The following is a 19,302-nucleotide window of genomic DNA, read 5'->3' as shown; positions in this document are numbered from 1 at the left end:
CCTGATGGTTCGATTAAAGCTTCAATGAAGGCATGGAGTTGAGCCAGAAAGCAAAACCAGATGGCATGAGCTCCTCTCAAGGGTCAGCAGTGAATATCAGTGGGCAGCAGTGGATAGTGCAGGTGGCATAGCTCATGGAGGGGGGTCACGGGCTCAAGACCATAAGAAAGAGATGTGCTTTGTCTCAACAACCAAGTGCAGGAACTCCAACACAGCACAATCCCAGTCTCGGTTTTCTCCCAGAATTCTTTTTGTTTCACCTGGCGTGTTCCTGCATAATCTGCTTTTAGAATGTTTTCATATTTTTTGCTTTGATTTCTGGTGTATGAATATTACAAAAATAAAGTTTTTCTAAAAAAAAAATCCCGTTGGACTGTTTCACTAAATGATTCAAATTGATCCACCGTCACAAACCATACTTCGAAGGACGCTGGACCTGGAGTGAACGCTGTTCATCTTAAGATCGCTGGAGAACACATGGTCAGGCTGTGACCTCACTCAGGCATACTAGAGAACAAGTAAGTGTTTTCAGATCTCTGTCGGTTTGAATCCTTTTCCTCTCCCTCTCACTCTTCCCAGTTCAAGTGCCTTTAATAGTGTCACAATGCATAAAACAGCATCCTCTTTCCACACAAGGTGGTGGAAATGTGGAACAAGCTCCTCAGCCACATTATTGAGGTTGATAGCTTGGGTTCTTTCATGAAATGGCTGAATGAAACGGTCCTTCAGGGCAGGAGATTGTTTACCTAGAGAAGGGATTGTGTATGGGACAAGCTGCCCAGCTAAAGCCAATAACCATTCAATACTTTTCAAGAAACGGCTTCATAAGATCCTGGAATCATTTCAGCTACTAACAACCACACAGTCCAGATAGTCTCATTTATAACTGTTCTTCTTGCTTACAATTACAGCATCTCTGAACTGAGAACCATCCTTGTGCGATTCCAGGTTTTAGACAGTACATTCTGGCTTTTTATAGTGTAGGTAAAGTATCGTAATAGGAGATGCTATTCTCTTAGTCTCTCTCTCTATTCACAGTGACAAGAGAGTCTTCTGCTGTTCAGGAACGATAATGTATTTTCTGTCCATTAGGATGAACAGACAACGGTCATGTTCTCTCCCTCTCACAGATACTATATGCTGCATTCCTGTGATTCACACATTTATACAATTTCTCACCTATTGGTCCCTTTGACTTATATATATATATTGTGATGACACCACGGAAAGAAAGGTCCTTGAAGAGTTTTACTTCATCAGCCAGCGATTCTAGTTTCTGGCTTCCTTTGCCCCTAACAAGATGGCCGACCGAGCCAACAACGGAAGTTCCAAGATGGCCGCCGGGAAAGGCTATATTCGTTGTTAAGGGATCTTGAATCAGCTGTGTTTCCCTGATAAGACTGTAACAGTAGATGGCGGAGCAGGTAACGGTCGCTGTGTGTTAACCGGCTTAAAGGAAAAATGCCCGGTGTAACCCGTTACTAACCTTGCCTGTGATTGGAACTGAAGCTTGTGGGTATGAGATTCCGTCCGTGCAAATGAAAATTTTAGCATGTTTTTTTTTTTAGTATGAATTCTGCCTATTCTTTAGTTAAAGAATTTTGTTGCGCTACTGTGGACCTGTTCTTAGGATATGCTCGGGAAACTGCGGTTAAGACGCAAAGAAGGGTTTGGGGGAATGCTTTTTTTCCGAATCTGTGGTTTATCTCACTCACTCCACGGCTAGTGCGTGTTTGGTGTGGCTGATGAACATCATTAACATATTCTGCTGAGGTCGGCCGGTTTCTGCGCGCAATTGCAAGACCCCGCTTAATGAAATGTAAGAGCTCTTTGTCATCACAGTGTATATTTATTTCAGTCTGTATTGCCGTATTCCCGCGTATCCGGCGGTGGTTTTATTCAGTAATCATTTTTCTCTCTAACTTATTTCGTGAGTACTTGTTTTATTACCAAATACCCTCCCCAAATAACCCGTAAGTGATAGAAACGCGTTACCTACAGCCTGCACGCGTATTATTTTAATTTAATAGAGGAAAGCAGGACGTTGGGAGGTAAGTTCCGTCCTGCACCACGCATGTACTACTATGACGGGTGGTTTCAGCGCCGGGGATTAAATTTAAAATTTAGACCGTGACCCACCCAAAAAATAGCGGAACCAGGACTGGCGGGAGCGGCGCTACACCCCTCCTCACCAGGCGGGGGCGCCAACACGTCTCCGCCGGAGGGCAGAGCTGCACCGCTCACCTGTCCCCGGAGCATCTCGAGGTCCCCGGTGCCAGCCGGCCGAGAAACAGGGTTGGAAATATTTTCACATTTTATTTTCGATTAGATTGTGTTTATGGTTGTTTTGTGTGGGTTGTTTTTTTTTGGACCCGACAAGCCGCGTGTGCAGCCGCCCTGTAGGTCTCGGGCCGGGGGGAGGGGGGTCTGCATCACGTCACTCGACCGACTCGGGTCCCCATCTGCGCTGCTTTCTCGCGTGGGCCTCGGGGGTCCCCGAGTCCGGCGAGCGGGGGGGGGTCCCGGGTCACCACGGGTCACCGCTGCAGGACTGCGGCGCGTGTCTGATGCGTTATTGCAACCTGGCATCTCTCCTGCACGGTGGGGTGTGTGTGTGTGTGTGTGGGGGGGGCTCTGCTTCCTGCCATCGTTACTCGTTTTACAAACCCAGCCTGTCTGGGCCAGCGGCCGGTGACATCCTGCCGTTCCGTCATCAATCGGCTGTCGATCGATCGATAAGACGGCACGCGTGCCGGCAGCTGGAGCCCGGGACTGCAGGGCGACCGTATTCAGCAAAACGCATCCCGTGTCTTCCGTGCTCATGGCCCGGTGCTGTACCGTGTTGCTCTGTGCGGTACCGTAGGGCCGGCGTGTCCGACACGTCCCTCTGTCCGCCTGCGCAGGTCGAGCTGGTCCCAGCTGTGGGGGGGGCAGATCGAGGTGACGGGTCTGCAGCGCTCTCGAGAGCCACCGGCCCGGTGCCGCTTCACTCCAGCTCGCCTGCAGCCCCGTGTGCTCCTGCAGCAGGGGAAGGCTGTGAATCGGTTGCTGTGCAGGCTGTCCTGAAGGGTCTTCATCGTTATTAATCACTGGATTTTGTCTTCCCACTTCCTGTTTCAGGGGCAGCGCGGCCCCCCCGTGAGCCACGATGAGCGCGCGGAGGAGCGGGAGCTGATCCGGTCGCCCGCGCCGGGAGCGCCGATGGGGTAGCGGGGGCGGGGGGCATGGCGGGGCGCTGGCCGTGGGGCTGCAGGGGGGGCCGGCGGCGGGGCGGCGCGGCGGCGCTGGCGGTGCTGCTGTGCGGCGCGGCGCTCGGCCTGCTGTGCGCGGAGACGCTGGAGTCGCTGGCCGTGCGGCTGCTCATGAGCGCGCCGGGGGGGCGGGGGCGGCGGGTCGGCATCGCCACCGCCGGGCCCCCCGGGCCCCCCGGGCACCTGCGCGAGTACCTGCTGCTGCCCAGCCCCTCCCTCTGCCAGCGGGCCCGGCCGTACCTGCTCACCCTGGTGGCCAGCGCCCCCGCCCACCGCGAGGCCAGGCAGGCCATCCGGGACAGCTGGGCGGGGGACACGGAGGTCGGGGGGCAGCGCGTGCTGACTCTCTTCGTCGTGGGGGTGACCCCCGACCCCGGCCTGGCCCGCCGGCTGGCCGAGGAGCACCGCGCCACCCGGGACCTGATCCAGGGGCGCTTCCTGGACACCTACGCCAACCTGACCCTCAAGACGCTGTCCCTGCTGGGCTGGGCGCAGCGCCACTGCCCGCAGGCCCGCTTCGTGGCCAAGGTGGACGACGACGTCCTGTTCAACCCGGCGGCGCTGCTGGGGTACCTCCAGCGGGCCGGGGCCACGGCCGGCGAGCGGGACCTGTACCTGGGCCGGGTGCACCTCGGGGTGGCCCCCAACCGGGACCCCCGCAGCAAGCACCACCTCCCGGCCTCCGCCTACGCGCCGGACGTCTTCCCGGACTACTGCAGCGGCACGGCCTACCTGCTGTCCCGCTCCGCGGCCCGCAAGATCGCGCAGGCGGCCGGCCCGGCCCTGCGGCCCCTCGGGCCCCTGCCCCCCGAGGACGCCTTCGTGGGCATGTGCGCCCGGGCGGCCGGCCTGGCCCCCACCCACTGCCCGCTCTTCTCGGGGGGCCCCAGGGTGCCCTTCAGCCCCTGCTGCTACCGGGCCCTGGTGTCGGCCCACCACGTGTCCCCCGCGGAGATGAGGGGGCTCTGGGCGGAACTGCGGGCCAGCCCCCCCTGCTCCTGGCTGGGCCTGAAGCTCGCCCTGGGCGTCTGCAAGGCCCGGAGCCTGCTGGGGGGGGTCCTGCCCGGGCTCTGAGAGCTGGAGAAGAGGAGCACGGCCCCCCCCCCCCTCGGCTCGGGTTCTAGAGCTGTCCGCGTGCGGCCCGGCGGGCTGTCAGAGACTGCAGCGCTCACGTCAACTCTCTCGTGACAGCAGGGGGGTGCGGGAGACCCCACGCTGCTGCCTCACTGCTCTTCTCTACGAATGAACAGACTCCGACGCCCCGGGACTGAAGTACCGAGCCGTCATCTTCAGCCTGTCGTCGCCGGTACAGACTCGGTTTCCCTCCGCGGAAATGTTTCACTCTTTCCCATGAACTCTCTTGCATGAACACGATTTTGTAAACCATTCATACGAGTAGTTATCTGCTCTGTAAACCGGAATGACACCCTCAGAGTCCCTGTTACGGAATTCTTTTATTACAATAAACTGTACAAAAAGGCTGGATTCTTGGGGTGAGTGAGGTGAGGTTCTGCTCTCCTACTTCTTGAACCTGTCCAGGGCTGACCTCTGACCTGGGGACACCTCCTTCGCCTCTTCCTTCTGCCTCGCCCTGGCTTCCACCGTCTGCTGGATGAGCTCCTGGCGCAGGACACAGACCGACAGAGGTCACGGGGTTACTCACAGGCGCCCTCACCCGGTGGGTGGAGGGCCAACACTGGCAGCCTTGCCCCACACACACCCACCCCGATCCCCAGGTAAGGAGGGGGGACTGATGTGTTGCCCCAAGTTCTCTCACCGCGGTCCTGCTTGCTTTCAGCTCGGACCCGGGCCGGCCAGGCCTCTAGGGCTCTCGCCTCTCTCGGGGCATCGGCTCTGCTGCAGACGTGCTTGTGCGAGCCTCCTGTGCAACTGAACACAATAACGAGCCCCGCGCGCGCTGTGCGCCCCCGGGTGTGCACAGGTGACCCGCGTTAACGAGAGAGGGGCTCTGCCGTCTCGAGGAGCAGAGGAGTAAGAAACACCCGCAGTGGAGAGGCGGCCATGGGTGAAAACGTCTGGCTTCATGAAACAAGACGGTTGGCAGGAACTGGAACAACCCCACCCCGACCTACAGAATATAGCGCCTTACCTTCCGTCTCCCTCACACTCAGTATAAAACGCCTTACCCTCTTCCCCCTCTCACACGGTATATAGCGCCTTACCCTCTGGTCCTCGTGGGCGACCTTCCTCTTGCGCTTCTCCATGTTGCCAGCAGAGCTCCGCCCCTTGGTCTTCTTGCGCGGCTTGAACTTCTCTCTGGCCAAGGGGTCGAATCCCTGGGAGCGCAGGGAGAGGACACAAGTCAGGGGGGGGGGCGGTCTTCCCGACAAACTGCGGCCCACCGCCGAGCACCAGCACATGATCAGCAGAGAACAGTAGCCCCCAGTCTGGCCCACGACAGGCTCCGTTCCACTGCCGGGTCGGAACCAGCAAATGGATGAGAACGGGACCGTTCGGACCGCCGGGTAGCTCGTAACTTCATAACCCCCTGCGAGGAGCCAGGGCGTCGGCTTCAACAATACCGACTGGGCGGCTTGTTCCACACTCCCACCACTCTTGGTGCATGGAGTACAGACACAACGGAAGGAGCAAAGGCAAGGATATGGAATTGCAGGACAAGCTAAAAATGACTTTTGATATTTCTCAACAAACCAGGTGTAAAAAAAAAAAAAGAAACCTTTCACTAGAAAATGTTTACAAAGGTAATAGTATCCACGACTAGATTTAAACAGGCAGGACATTATCATCATTAAGTTGGCTGATGCCAGCAACCAAAGCAACTTGCGTTTGCAGAGCTGGGCGTTTTACTGGAGCCACCACAACCAGAGTGCCCCGGCTGTGCCCCACCTGGGATTTGAACCCGCAACCCTCCTGGTTTCGAGCCCAGAGCCCGGCGCGTGAACAGAGCAGGACCCAGAACGTGATAGGCCCGACTCACCAGCCTCTGGACCCTCTCCTGGTGCCGCTGCGCGACGCTGGCCTGGTCCAGCTCGCCCAGCTTGGCCGGCTCCAGGCCGATGAGCTCCGGCTGGATCTTCTCCAGCAGGGCCTTGACCTCCCACTCCTGCCGCTGCTTCACGCTGCGGTAGGGGTTCACCTCCAGGGCGTCGAAGTTGGGCTCCCCGGCGCCTGAGCGGGGCAGAGAGAAGACGGCAGGCAGTGAGCACTGGCGCCGAGCCGCCGGAAGGTTCCGTCACACGGATGCACGGTAAGGCGGTCTCACCCGGGACGATCATGCTGGTGAACCCTTCGGCGTGCCCCACCCCCAGCACGTCCTCGAAGGGGCAGAACTGGGCGCCCCACACGGAGCCCCGCACCCGATGGGCCATGTAGGGCTTCTGCACGGGAGTGCTGGAGACATCCTGGTACACCTGGGGGCAGACAGGCCAGGCGGCATCAGAGGCCGAACCCCAGCGGGTCACGTGGCCTACAGCGCCCAGGTGCCCGGCCGTCGGCGGCGCAGACGACCGGCGACCCGGACCGCGGTCTCGGGACTGACCTGCACGGTGTCCCCCGCGCAGGCGCACAGCAGCCCCCGCTGGCTCAGGGAGAGGAAGGACGCCCCCGCCGGCAGGGCGTAGGACTGCAGGGGGGCGAACGCCCGGATGTCGTAGACCTTCAACTTCCTGTCCAGCCCCGAGGTCACCATGTAACTGCAGAGACGCGGGAAGAGAAGGAGACGGGAACACTTGCAGACCGCGACGCCCGACCGCTGCCTCCCGGGCACCAGGAAGAAGGGTCAGGGGTCACTCGGCCCCTCCCGCTGGAGCCCCAGGAGCCGAGATCAACGCCACGCCGGAGCGACCTCTGCCCTACTCGTGTCAACGCGGGCCGGCAGACTCACGTTCCGGTTCTGTCCACGGCGATGGACCTCACTGCCCCCCGATGGCACAGCATCTTCACCAGCGGCTCCCTCTGATTGGGCGACCAGAGCGTCACCGTGCCTGCGGCGCGAGACAGGGAGCGGGGACTGAGCCGGGGGCCACCGCGGAATTTCAGGACACGGGTCACGCGACGCTGCCCCGACCCCCGACCCCCGACCCCCCCCTCCGGCGGGCGGGCCCGGTACCTGTAGGGTGTCCCAGGTGAACGACGGCATTGTAGGGGTTCTGCGTCATGACATCCAGGCGCCCCTGTTTAGTGTTGATCGCTGCGATCTCCTTCCCGATGGACACGTCCAGGTACTGCAGGAAGCCCGTGGCGCTCTGAGGCAAAGACAGACACAGACCGGTGCTGCTAGTTTACGGACCAGTCCCTCTTTCACGAGCGGACTGGACGATACTGGTCAGTAGAACACCAAAAACCCAAAGGACCAGAGGGGCTGAGTGACTCCACAGTCACTCGGCTTCTACACTCCTAAAGTCTGGGTTCTGTCCAGTCAGAACCGCATTTATTGAATGACCCTCCCTGTAGAAGCATTTGCGCAGATTTCAGGACTGTACAGCAAAGCCAAGACACTGCAGGGAGGAAGGAGGAAGGTGGAATTGGTATGCACACTGCCTTCATGGTAGCAGGACAACCACTGGAAACATCAGAAACTGCACAGCTCTGACCCATCGAGCCAGGGCCCCCAGTTCCAGGCCGCAGGGGCTCACCAAGTGTTACACCGGCTCAAATTATTTACATGATCTTTAGAGGGAACCAGAAGTCGCTGAGCCCACCAAGAGTCGGAACTGGGCATGTCTGGAAAACAAGAAGCGTTGCAAGGGGATGTTTTGTGATGACGCACCGCGGTGGCAAGCAGGAAGTGGTAGGGGAGGAACTGAAGGCGAAGGACGTCGTTAAACTTCTTGATGCAGTGAAGTTCCACCCCCTGGGAGTCGTAGATGTAGAGCCATTTCTTCTGAGCCACCGCGAACATTGCCTCGCTGTGGAGCCACCTGCAGGACAGGAGGTACAACTGCACTTGAGTCTGGGGATACAGACAGAGCAGGAGATCGTCGCGATCGTGCGTGCGTGCGTGCGTGCCCTCCACCCACTTGACGTCGTTGACCGTCTCCATGACGCTCATCTCGCACAGCAGCTGCTTCGTGTGCCAGTCCAGACAGGCCACATGGCCTCGCCGCCCACCCAGGAGCAGGTGCCTGTGGGTCACAGAACAGGGCAGCACGCTCTTTTACAGCATCGGACAAACAGCCCTGTTCGAGCAACCTGCCTTAAACTCCTGTGCATAAAATGCTAAGGAGCCGATTAGCAACACAAATAAAATACTACTTATCCGTATCTGTACGTACGACTGGGTACACATACAGAAACATCCACACAAAAAGGAGCTATGTGCAGGGAACCTCGCATGATGAAATCAGAGCACTATGAGCACGAGCTGTCGGGGAGCTATACAGCAGGCACGAGAACAGCGGCTGAAAACCAGAAGAGGAACTGGCTGAAGCGGCGATTATGACAAATCGGGGCAGAATTTCTAGTGGGGAAAAAACACACAGCCCACCCACATGAAAGACACAGGCCGTTCAGACAGAGTCAGTTCAGCAGGGAGCTGGAGTATAAGCCCAGTGATAGCGTCAGGAGATAGTACTGGCTCGTTATAAAAAGGGATTTCCTCCAGGAAACAACACAGCTTGAAATGATTTTAAACACGCTTAAACGATAAACGAGCGACTTTTTAATTTCCAGCTCGTTTACAGGTATGTGGCAGGTCCCACTGTTAATCGGACAATCAGAAGTGTTTCTCGAACCACAGCCCCGCGGTTCCGACTTGAAAACCGACCACCGGCGTGAAGCTCATTTGAACGTTTCACGGACCTGGTCGGCTGAAGGAGGGAGCTCACCTGCCATTGCTGGTGTAGTCCAGTCTGTACGGGCCGAACTGTGTGAGTGACAGGTTGAAGTACTGCAAGCAGAGAGACCAGCCTGATTACAAACAGGGAACACTACCACGGGTGAACAGAGGGCTGCTGTTGCCGCCAGTGGCCACCAGGGGCCGCCCAAAGCCTTCCTCGCAAACGGAATACTTGCTCAGAACTTTATCATCACACATCTGAAAGTTATACAAACTCACCTGAAGCACTGCATAATAGGACACAAAACATAAGAGAAGAAAAAAAAACAATCACAGGCACAGTAAAATGAGGCAATAATGAAGAGTTTCACACCACTCTGAAAGCAGAAAGGAGGGGAGATCATGGGTATCTAACCTTCGACCCGGAAGTTATGTCCACAGCCTCTGCAATGTCCTCCTGTGCGATGATGCACGTGTCTTCCCCTTCATCACCTTCCAAAAACCTGGAGAACAGGGTACGCTATCAGCAAGCTCAGAGCTTCAGGACGTTAAACAGCACAGGACATAACACGCAGTCAATGCGATGTTTTAAAGCTCACTTACTAACTGAACACCAAGAGGAAGAGCAGTCCCTGTAGGCACAACACGCAGTATCAAAAGCAGAATATCGGACGCCAGCCTTTTAACATAAAAGCAACAAGAAAAGGTTTATTCCCTGCTGAAAAGAGAAGAAAAGAAACAACGTTCCGGGTGTGGAGCTTCTCCGGGTGTGTTTCTTTTCTTCTCTTTTCAGCAGGGAATAAACCTTTACTTGTTCCTTTGCAGCCTGCGCATGCAGACGCACCTCCCCACTTGAACTGATCATAAAAGGTCTGCGGGCCCCGCTGCTGGTCTAGCCCACACCCACACCAGCACACGACACGAAGGCCAGTCGCGGTGTGGCTCTGTCCCGCCCGCTCTTACCCAGCATCCTCCTGGAGCAGGAGGTGGCATCGCGCGGCCTGCCTCACGGCCAGCTCGGAAGACGACTCCGCCACAGCCAGGGTGTGCTTCAGCCGGGCCCGGGAGACGGACGCCTGCGGAGGGGGAGGAGAGGAGCAGCGTTCAAGCTCGGGGGGGGGGGGGGCGCGACGAGCCCGGCGTCGGGAAGTTGGGAATAACGCTGTCGATTCCTCGCGTGGGCTCCTAGGGGAACACCTCGCTCACAGGCTGCCCTGTGACTCCCATTCCAGCTTTCCTGGGGCCGTAGCACCACCCCCCCCCCCAATCTCAATGGGGTCCCTCTGATGACCCGATGACCCTCCCCCTCCAGGTCCTGTCTGCTGAAGAGGGCTAGACTCGCCGTGCGCAACGCAGAGAAAATATCACCTTCACTAACGATTATAATGGGCACATCATGTTTCTATAGTGACTCCGTCATGAACAAGAACAGCAGTTACTATTCCCAACTCCCTCCCTTCTCCATTTTGGCAGTCGACAAAAAAAAACAGCTCACACCTCGGAATAGTGTCAGGGTACCCCCACGCCTATAGGCACCCCACTTCCCTCTCTGGCAGCCTAGGATTACGGCACGGCCCCCCAGAGCCCCCACCACGACCCTGTCCGAGATCTCTAGGCCCAGGCCAGCGCGTGCCGGACCTCCGTGACCAGAACCTCTCCGCACTCACCACATCGTTCCTCTCTCCGCGCCGAAACTGCTGCAGCCGCTCCTTCGGGATGGGAGCAGGTCCCAGGAACGGGTCCTCTCTCTGCCGGGGCGGGAGAGCGAGAGACACGGGCTTCAGGAGCCGCGGGGCGAATCTGAATCTGGAGTTAATGTCCCCCCCGCCTCAGCAGGCCCCAGGGACTCCCTGAAGGCGCCCCTAATTCAGCCAGTGAAGCAGTTCTCCCCCAGACCCGGATGCTGTGCAGTGGGGCTACACTTCAGTGGGGGAGCCCCCCCTATATGTGAAGGGCTTTGGGGTCCCCTGGGATGAAAAGTACAAGGAATCTACATTTGTTAACATTATTATTCCGTGTAAGAAAGCCCTCGCTACTGAGCAACACTGCGCAGGTGAGCAGCTGACGTCAGGAGGGTGTGATGCACGCACGCACGCACACACGCTGAGCAACATGCGGTTTAAGGAACAAGCACCCAGGGTGAAAAAGGGTAAACAACTTCATGAGACGCAGCAGACTGTAGCAGTGGAGTCAGACAGCTGGGCAGCGCTGCGACGCAGAGCTGTCGTGGAACAGTGAGCTGATTCACGAGCAGACAAGGAGACCAGAAGCCGTAGTGAACTCTGCCCTGGCTCTTCTATTTTGTAAATCATCCCCTTGGGGATTAATAATCTGTATCGCATTGGTTCTCTCTCCTAGTTTAACAGAAAGACCACCTGTTACTGGCGCCCGAGCCCGAGAGGTGCACCATGGGCAAGGGTGTGACACTTACCCCAGACAGAGCCTGCTTCTCCCCGGCTCCGGCCGGCTGCCTCGTCCTGTTCCTCTTGGGCTTCGACCCCCGCGGGCCGGGCGCCGGGGTGCCGCCTCCGGACCCGCTGTCGCCCCCTTCCCAGTACCTCTTCGGGGCCTGGAGGCCGGGACACAAGCAGAGCAGAGGCAGCATGAGAACTCTGGACAGGAACAGAAAGCAGAGCCTTCCTGCACGAAGGACTGCTGGCGGCCTCCTGCTGAGCCTGAGGTCTCACTCAGCCATTTCCCTGAGGGCTCATTCTCCAGCATCACAGGTGGGCAGCTTGTGCCAGACTCCCACCACCCTTTGTGTAAAGAACAGACTCCTGCTGGCAATCCTAAAGACACGTCCTCTTATGCCACCGGGTCTGAAAGACAGTGCCTTTCGGGATTCTGGGTTCTTGCACTTTGGGATTATGATGCTGAGATTCCCAGGACACCTAAATCCGCCGTTCAGAAACAGGATTATGAAGGACAGTGAGGAGAGAGAGAAACAATACTGACAGGACAGAATCTGTGCACACACGACACCAGGCAGCAACGCCAGATGCTCAGATTTGTTCAGTCCGGATAGTCACAGATGAGGGAACTCTACGCGCAGTCTGGGAAAATCCCAGCAGTGTCTCAGAGGGATGATGGCTGGCCGTCACCTAGAGGGGATAAACAAGAGCCTGGAAAACTGCGACGCTCCGGACCCAGCTTGTGCCCTGGGCTGCAGCACTCTCCGACCAGGGAAGGAGCCGCGCTGTTCGAGGTCTCGGGACCCTCAGGTTTACTTCAGTGCGCCCACCCTGCAGTCCTGGGAATCAGGTGACAACAGGCAAGGGCCCCACAGTTTTCTCACGGAGCTGTACCCTCAGGAGACGAGGACGTTCCAGGGGTTCTCTCCTGAGCCCCACAGCTGCACGAGACTGCAGGGGCTCCCGGCTGTGGTCCTGGGGGTTCACCGCCTCCCAGACTCAGAGGGTCCCAGTCCCAGAGCCCCCAGTCCCCTCACACACACACACACCTGCAGACCTCGTTCCAGCCCTGCCCTCAGTTACACGATTGCACCCTGAATAAAACCCCCCTCGTGACTCAGTGAAACAGTTAACTTCGTGAGCGTGAGTGTTTTCAGCTCTTAAGCTTGTGGGAGCTCACCTATTAACCATTGCAACTCATCAGCAAAATAAAATCCCACACTTCTAAGGAGGGAAAAAAACAACATTCCAACCCAGCAACTGTTTAGTTCTATTAAGGCTTCAATGAGGTAACTAAACTCAACTGGAATGCAGCCCAGCAGGTGACTGGACCTGCAGAACCCAGATTCAGAGCCCCTGCCCTAAATGTCTGACAGCTCGACATTTAGAGAAGGGTAACATTGTTAATCCCCAGTTAAAGTTTAAACTGAGATCACGTAAGGTTTAACTGGACCAGATAGTCCTCCTCCCCAGGGAACCTGCTGGATCCCAAGATATAGAGCAGAGTAGCCCTGATCTGCTGGAAATCCCTGTGAGCAGTACAGGCTAACGACGGCGGCGCCTCCTTCTAAGAATTAAGACTAGAAATATACCTGTAGACCCGTCAGACCAACGAGGAAATCCCTCCCGTATCTCAGGTCAGTGTTAGGGCTACAGAAACACCGCACGGCGGCTGCTGTCGCGCTGGGACACGTATTCAGGCTGACACACTGTGTTCCAGAATGAAACAAGGAACAGCCCCCGGCTCCGTTTCTGCTCTCCTATCCATCAGGCTGCACTGACCTCGCGTCTTAGTTGCGTGTTGAGCTGCATGTTCTAACTGTCCAGGGATCCTGGTTCTCCGAGAGCCACGGACTCGGACTGGGCACCGACTACTGTACGTGAATCACGTCCGGAACAGGAGGCCTGTGGTGTCTGAATAAGGCACCTCTTTCACTGCTACAGCCGAGCAACCTTATTAAGCACCTTGCGCCAGGGTTCCACTGTGATTTCAGAACCTGCTCCCGCTTGATTTAAACATTAAATGAAGGGCTACTTTGCAACCTGGCACAACAGACACATGACGAGATCCTGCGCTCAAACACATCCCTGGACACAGGCCAGTCGGCCCGTCGTTACTGCGCGCTTCTCTCACTTTCATCGACACCGTGCCGCAGCGAATACGAAGTGAGACTCGGCACCTACCGTCTTTTTCTTCCCCACGTGTGAGCCCTGCGCCGCTGTCTCTCCGCTGGCCGCCATCTTGCACACGCCTTGCACGCGCAGGCCCTTGTTTTCTTCCGCCGGGATGTGACGTCATACCACCTTAACCGGAAATGTATCATCGAGTGCAAATTGACACCCGAAAAGGAGACGTCTCAAAATAAAAATGCTAAAAGCCAAATTGTGCTACCTTCGACACTGGCATATTTTTAAGTAGCAATTGATTAATTAACGGCGTGAGTTACTTACGGTACATTTTAAAGCACTTAAGACTCAGCAATAAACTTAACCAAGATTGTCGGAAACCTAAAAGTTGCATTTTTGATTTCACTGTGGGTCATGACGACTTCGACTCCGTTTCAATGAATTTTCAGAAAGTATAGGCGTGGTGCCCCCTAGGGTGTCGGTGAGGGCACAGCTAGATTTCTGTCCTGTTTTACAGCCCCACCACCCTCCGCCACCCGCAATAAGGTTGAAAAGGGTCCGAAGAGGCAACAGGTTGTGCCCAGAGTTGCTTTCAACGTATTCAGTGCGACAGAGATCCTGCGGTTGTAATAAAAGCACGGGGCTAACGACACCTAGCGGTCACATAGAGTCTAACAAGTATCGCCGAGGGGCGTCTCTCGCCGGGCCGAAATAGCTCAGTTGGGAGAGCGTTAGACTGAAGATCTAAAGGTCCCTGGTTCGATCCCGGGTTTCGGCAAAGGGAGGGCGCTCATTTTATTTTTTGTTTGTTACAAAGGAGGAAAGAGGCGGGTTTCAGGACAGAATGACATAAAAGTCTGAGGAATGAACGGGAACGGCGCCTGTGAATGTTATTGCGATGGTAACCCCGGCGTTTATACTCCAGTAAAATAATAATAATAATTGCTGACACTTCTATAGCGCTCTTCTGGACTCTCCACTCACAGCGCTGTACAGGTCATGGGGATCCCCTCCACCACCACCAGTGTGTACCCCCACCTGGATGAAGCGCCAGGCCGCTCCCCACACACCAGCTCTCAGTGGGGAGGAGAGCAGAGGGATGGAGCCAGTTCAGAGAGGGGGGGTTATTGGGAGGACATGACTGGTAAAGGCCAGGGGGGAAATTGGCCAACTACAATGGGAAAATTATATTATTATTTTTTAAGTAAGCCAAATTAAAGAAGAAACGCGTTACATAAAAAAACAGGCTCGTCCCTGGGTGGGCTCGAACCACCAACCTTTCGGTTAACAGCCGAACGCGCTAACCGATTGCGCCACAGAGACGCCGCTGCCTGCGCGATACGCACCGCAGGTGTTCCTCGGGCGCCGCTCTGATGGCTTTTATTCTGGACATTATATCATCTCCCGTTTCTTTTACATCTCCCCGGCTGTCGGAGTCTTTACTAAATCGTGAGGAGCCCCCCCCCCCCCATCTGGGCCATCTGGGCCATCTGGGGGGCGGTAGGACTGTGGGCTACCTGACTCGGTTACACCAACACTCAAAGAAAAACCTTTCAGAACAAAAACACAAACGATAAAAACGCGCGCGAACTCCTGGCGTGCATTTCCCCCCGCTCGCCAGACGGCGGCGCTGCGGCTCCATCGGGGAGGTTCCCCGGCAGGCATGACTATTTTCAAGACTGCAAAGGAGCAAGTGGAGGTTTATTCCATGATTTAAAAAAAGAGAAGAAAGGAAACACGACGTTTCGCCTGTGGTTTCAGGTGCGAAGAAGGCTCCACAGTCGAAACGTTGTGTTTCTTTTCTTCTCTTTTCAGCAGGAAAGAAACCCTTCCTTGTTCCTTTGCAGCTTGCGCATGCGGCAGCAGCTCCCTGCCTGAACTCTGTTTTAGACCCCAGACTGAGGACAGAGGCGATACAGAAAGTCCCCTGCTGCCCCGGGCCGCCCGCCATCCTGTCTCGATCCTGGGATCGGTGGGCGGATTGTTGGACCTGTGCCGAAATAGCTCAGTTGGGAGAGCGTTAGACTGAAGATCTAAAGGTCCCTGGTTCGATCCCGGGTTTCGGCAGCGATAGGCAATACGGAGTTGCTCTTTTTTTTTCCAGCAAAACCATCGTGCATTCAATTTAATTATTCAAAAACTGCGACATAACTCCGTCACAATTAGGAAATTAAAAAATGAAAGTCGTGCACATTTATTTCTCTGTAGAACAATACAGGAAAATATCATGTTTTTTTTTTTATTCTCAGTTAAAATGAAACGCCCGTGAAATGTCAGTTACGGTCAAGCAAACAGAGAAATTTAAGTTTATATTTGATTTTCAGCACATCTGATATAGCGGAGATTTTTTTTTTTTTTTTTTTTTTTTTTTTTTGGTGGAAACTTTCAAAATAAAACGGCAAAAACGAAATGCGTCCCTGGGTGGGCTCGAACCACCAACCTTTCGGTTAACAGCCGAACGCGCTAACCGATTGCGCCACAGAGACACGGGACAGCCGGCTCCCTCCCAGCGTCTTCGTCAGAAATACCACAGACAGGAACTCGTGTTTACAGGTCGTGCCCCACAGTGCTCGCGTTTCACACTGTTTGAAGAACTAACGCCCGGTACCGAGGACGAAAAACAACTCATCTCCTCAATCTGTGGCTGAGTCCCAAGTCAGAAACGGGGGCGGCTGGGAGACCTCTAAGGAAGAGCAGGTTTGCAGCTGTAGATGGTGCTGATGGTCCAGCAGGGGGCGCCATTCCCTCTGGACCAGAATTTTCCAACCCCATGATCCAGTATGGTGACTGGGGGATCTGTGCTGTCTGGGTGGTGCTGTCCTTTGGGTGGGATGTTACACTGAGGGCCTGACAGCACGGTCTTGAAAGATCCCAGGGACACTGTCTGGAAGAGCAGGAGTGCAAACTGCGCTGTATGCTGATCTTGAGCAGTCTACTGAAGCAGTTTCTCTCTCCTTCCCATCATCCGGGCTGCAGTGGGGCTGCTGGGCCAGGTATTATTACCAGCACATTACTCACAGCAAAGCCAGCCTGCTTGGCACGATGTCCCCTTTCTCACCTGGGTCTCTGTGTGGCCTTTACTCACTACTCCACTCCAAAAGCGCTTCTACATGACTGGAACATTTGGGCTGTGATTCAGAAGATTTTGTACACCAAGTATTTGACTTAACAAAGAGGAATTCCTCGTAGACATCAAAGTCCATCGTTACCTAATTCAATGCCGAGGTGCAATATAAGACTCACCAGGTAGGGGCGCTGCAGGACAGAGGATGGAGACGCCAGCTGTATTGTGACCTTTCACCCTTGAAAGACATCCCTGCCCCCGCCAGAGCCGCAGAGCCCTGGGATCCCCTCCCCGTCCGTCTGCCCGGGACGCCAGCTCAGCCAGGAACAGAGGCGCTGCCCGTCCAGCACTCTTAGACACTCTTACTCAAGAGCCGGTCAGCTGCCCCCCTCCTCTTCCTCTGCGTCTCCCTGCGTCTCCCTCTCCCCTCCCGGGGCTCCGACTCAGTGAAGGTCACCGGGGGAGCCGGAGAGCTGGGCCCGGGTAGCGCGGACCCTGACCCCTGTCTCTGCTGCAGAGCTGCCCTGACGCCGCTGCCCAGTTCCCGGGAAGAACAGCGCGTAAACAACACCATTCCCGGGAAACCCATCCCTCTCCTCAGAGAGCCAAATGTTCCTGCTAATTCCAGCCTCTCCCCAGAGCAGAGCTACACCCGGGACACCAGCCCACCACTGGGCACGCGCCAGTTAACCCAGTCAACCCAGCCATCACGATGGGGCACCCGAAGAAATCCCACAATCTCACTTTTAATGCTTTATCTGGACGTGTGCCTCCTACAGCACAGCACTCCTGTCTCATAAGAATGATAACTCTGGCCCAACTTTACATGACCTATGAGCTGCTGTTGCTGTTTGTAACTGATCTACAATCCAGAGCGTCGTTCTTGAGCAAGAACCCCGTCGGGGCTCCAGGCCAGTAGACCGCTGAGAACTGGATGAGGTTCATTAGCAAAGCTTTCTGCTCTTAATCTGCACTTAAGCCCTAAATACAGCCCAGCGTGGCCTCAAACACAGCCGTGGCTCACGTCTGCCTCTGTCACCAGAGAGGAGGTCAAGCCTGCGGCCTGTTCACCCTCCAGGAGAGACCTGCCTCCTAATCCAGCTCCCTGCTGCACTGGCAGGAGCACAGAGACACCCCAGGTGCAGGACTGTCTCCTGCTCCAGCCTGTCCTGGGCCCGCTGGCGCCCTGTCGCCTCTCCCAAACCCGAACAAGCCCGAGGGAAAAGAGCGGGCCGGACCGCCCCTTCCGGTCCTCCCCCGCTGTCCGGATCGGGCCCCGCTGACGGCGGTGGGCATTCCCAGTGCTGAGTGCACACGCACCCCCGGCGCGGAGAGGAGCTCTGGAACGCAGAGTGACAAACTAGGCCGCGTTCTTACGCACATTACTGACTTTTCACCGTTTGAATTTATGGCAGTCTAAAAATAATTCAGCCCGAGAGGTGCATAGGCACAGGAATATGCAACGATTCAGATAAATGTACTTTCTGTTTCCATGGCAATCTGGAGAGAAACACCCCCCCCCTTTCTTACAGAGCAGAAAACAGACACTTAGTCATCCATCTGTCCAGTTCCTGAACACGTCTTTCAGTTCGGGGTCATAGGGGCCCAGCAAGCAATGGGCCCCAGTCAGGGTACGCCCTGGACAGGACACCAGTCCATTACAGGGCAGATACAGACACTGGCACACACACACACACACACACACACAGCAGGGCCAGTTTCCAGAGAGCTCAAGTAACCCACCAGCATGTTTTTGGACTGTGGGAGGAACCCCATGTGAACACAGCGGGGCCATGCAAACTCCACACAGACAGCTCCCTGGGACCCCAGCGGTGTGAGGCAGCACCGTTAGCAACTGTTCCCCACCGCTGTCTGACACTTGAGCAGCTTTTTCATGTTTCCACTCGCAGCGTTAGAAGAGGAGTGGGCTCAGGCCTCTGGACCCGGAGACACTCAGAGACGCTCAGATGGGTAAAGGCTCAAATAAAGGGGGTACCGGGAAGATCTGGTGCTGGGGTGCCAGTAACAGGGGGTACCAGGAGTCTGGAAAGCCTGCTCCCTCGGGGAGGAGTGGCGGCAGACGATAACCTGACCCTGAGGCCTCTGGGTCGTTATTTCAGCCCGTCGCTAACCGAGTCTGAGCTGGTTCTGGGAATTACGGATCTGAGCTCGTTAGTGTTGTCTCTTCCTGCCCGCCCGCCTGGGCACACAGCCACAGGGGGGCGCTCTGCTGTGCGCCGCACAGCCCCAGTCTTTCCACCTCCTGTCGTGTTGAGCCTGTTGCACGTCGATGAGGTGCTGTTTACTAGGAAAAACAGCAGCCAGGAAGGAAGTGGGTTGAAAGGTTTATTGAGTGTTTGAGTCGCAGGAAACACTGAGGGCTGGGCTCCTGGCCAGAGGACGAGGAGGCTGGGACCCCCCAGCAGAGCGAGGGGTGATCCAGGGGCAGCTGCAGGGGGGAGATGGGGTGCAGGAGGGGTGCAAGCACATGAACACGAGGGAGGAAGGGGGATTATGTACAGTATCTCTGATGTTTTAGCTGAGGAAGTGAGGTCAGGAGTGATCGCGAGTTACTGGCAGCGGAGGCTGATGGAATGCGACTGCTGTCCCTCCCGAACCTTCGTTACAGACTCACTAGTGAGCACAGCAGGGTGGTGACGGGGTGCCCAGCCACCTTGTGGAAGCCAGTAC

At 56.2% G+C, this 19,302-nt stretch overlaps 2 protein-coding genes, 1 long non-coding RNA gene and 4 other non-coding genes across 11 annotated transcripts in view; 3 read left to right on the top strand and 4 right to left on the bottom strand.

Annotated features, from left to right (window-relative positions):
• LOC148662208 (uncharacterized) overlaps positions 1-19,302 on the bottom strand; it is a 146,727-nt gene that overhangs the window by 61,158 nt on the left and 66,267 nt on the right. The gene's annotated exons all lie outside the window — the stretch shown is intronic.
• Positions 1,391-4,731, top strand: b3galt4 (beta-1,3-galactosyltransferase 4). Of its 5 annotated transcripts, XM_088637153.1 has the most exons (3): positions 1,401-1,516; positions 1,727-1,819; positions 3,121-4,731. In XM_088637153.1, the coding sequence occupies exon 3, from the start codon at positions 3,225-3,227 to the stop codon at positions 4,323-4,325; it is 1,101 nt and encodes a 366-aa protein (XP_088493279.1). In that variant the 5' UTR covers positions 1,401-1,516; positions 1,727-1,819; positions 3,121-3,224; the 3' UTR covers positions 4,326-4,731. The 5 variants fall into 5 exon arrangements, with proteins under 5 accessions (XP_088493278.1, XP_088493279.1, XP_088493283.1 ...); XM_088637152.1 differs by lacking the exon at positions 1,727-1,819 and having other exon boundaries at positions 1,391-1,516; XM_088637157.1 differs by lacking the exon at positions 1,727-1,819 and having other exon boundaries at positions 1,401-1,512.
• wdr46 (WD repeat domain 46) lies at positions 4,693-14,127 on the bottom strand. Its single transcript, XM_088637130.1, has 15 exons — positions 13,605-14,127; positions 11,441-11,578; positions 10,677-10,757; positions 9,973-10,085; positions 9,425-9,512; positions 9,059-9,120; positions 8,252-8,356; positions 8,002-8,152; positions 7,342-7,477; positions 7,117-7,216; positions 6,772-6,925; positions 6,496-6,643; positions 6,211-6,401; positions 5,435-5,548; positions 4,693-4,871 (listed from the first exon to the last, which is right to left on the bottom strand). Exons 1-15 carry the CDS (start codon positions 13,659-13,661, stop codon positions 4,770-4,772), a joined length of 1,740 nt encoding a protein of 579 aa, XP_088493256.1. The 5' UTR covers positions 13,662-14,127; the 3' UTR covers positions 4,693-4,769.
• On the top strand, positions 14,253-14,325 carry trnaf-gaa (transfer RNA phenylalanine (anticodon GAA)). Its single transcript has one exon. It is a non-coding gene; the product is annotated as a tRNA-Phe (tRNA).
• Positions 14,797-14,870, bottom strand: trnan-guu (transfer RNA asparagine (anticodon GUU)). Its single transcript has one exon. It is a non-coding gene; the product is annotated as a tRNA-Asn (tRNA).
• Positions 15,542-15,614, top strand: trnaf-gaa (transfer RNA phenylalanine (anticodon GAA)). The gene has a single exon. It is a non-coding gene; the product is annotated as a tRNA-Phe (tRNA).
• trnan-guu (transfer RNA asparagine (anticodon GUU)) lies at positions 15,960-16,033 on the bottom strand. Its single transcript has one exon. It is a non-coding gene; the product is annotated as a tRNA-Asn (tRNA).

Source organism: Lepisosteus platostomus, chromosome 6, assembly GCF_059453375.1.
Source record: "Lepisosteus platostomus isolate fLepPlt1 chromosome 6, fLepPlt1.hap1, whole genome shotgun sequence".
NCBI lineage: Eukaryota > Metazoa > Chordata > Actinopteri > Semionotiformes > Lepisosteidae > Lepisosteus > Lepisosteus platostomus.
Note: the sequence above shows the minus strand (reverse complement) of the source record. Positions and strands in the feature narration are given on the sequence as shown.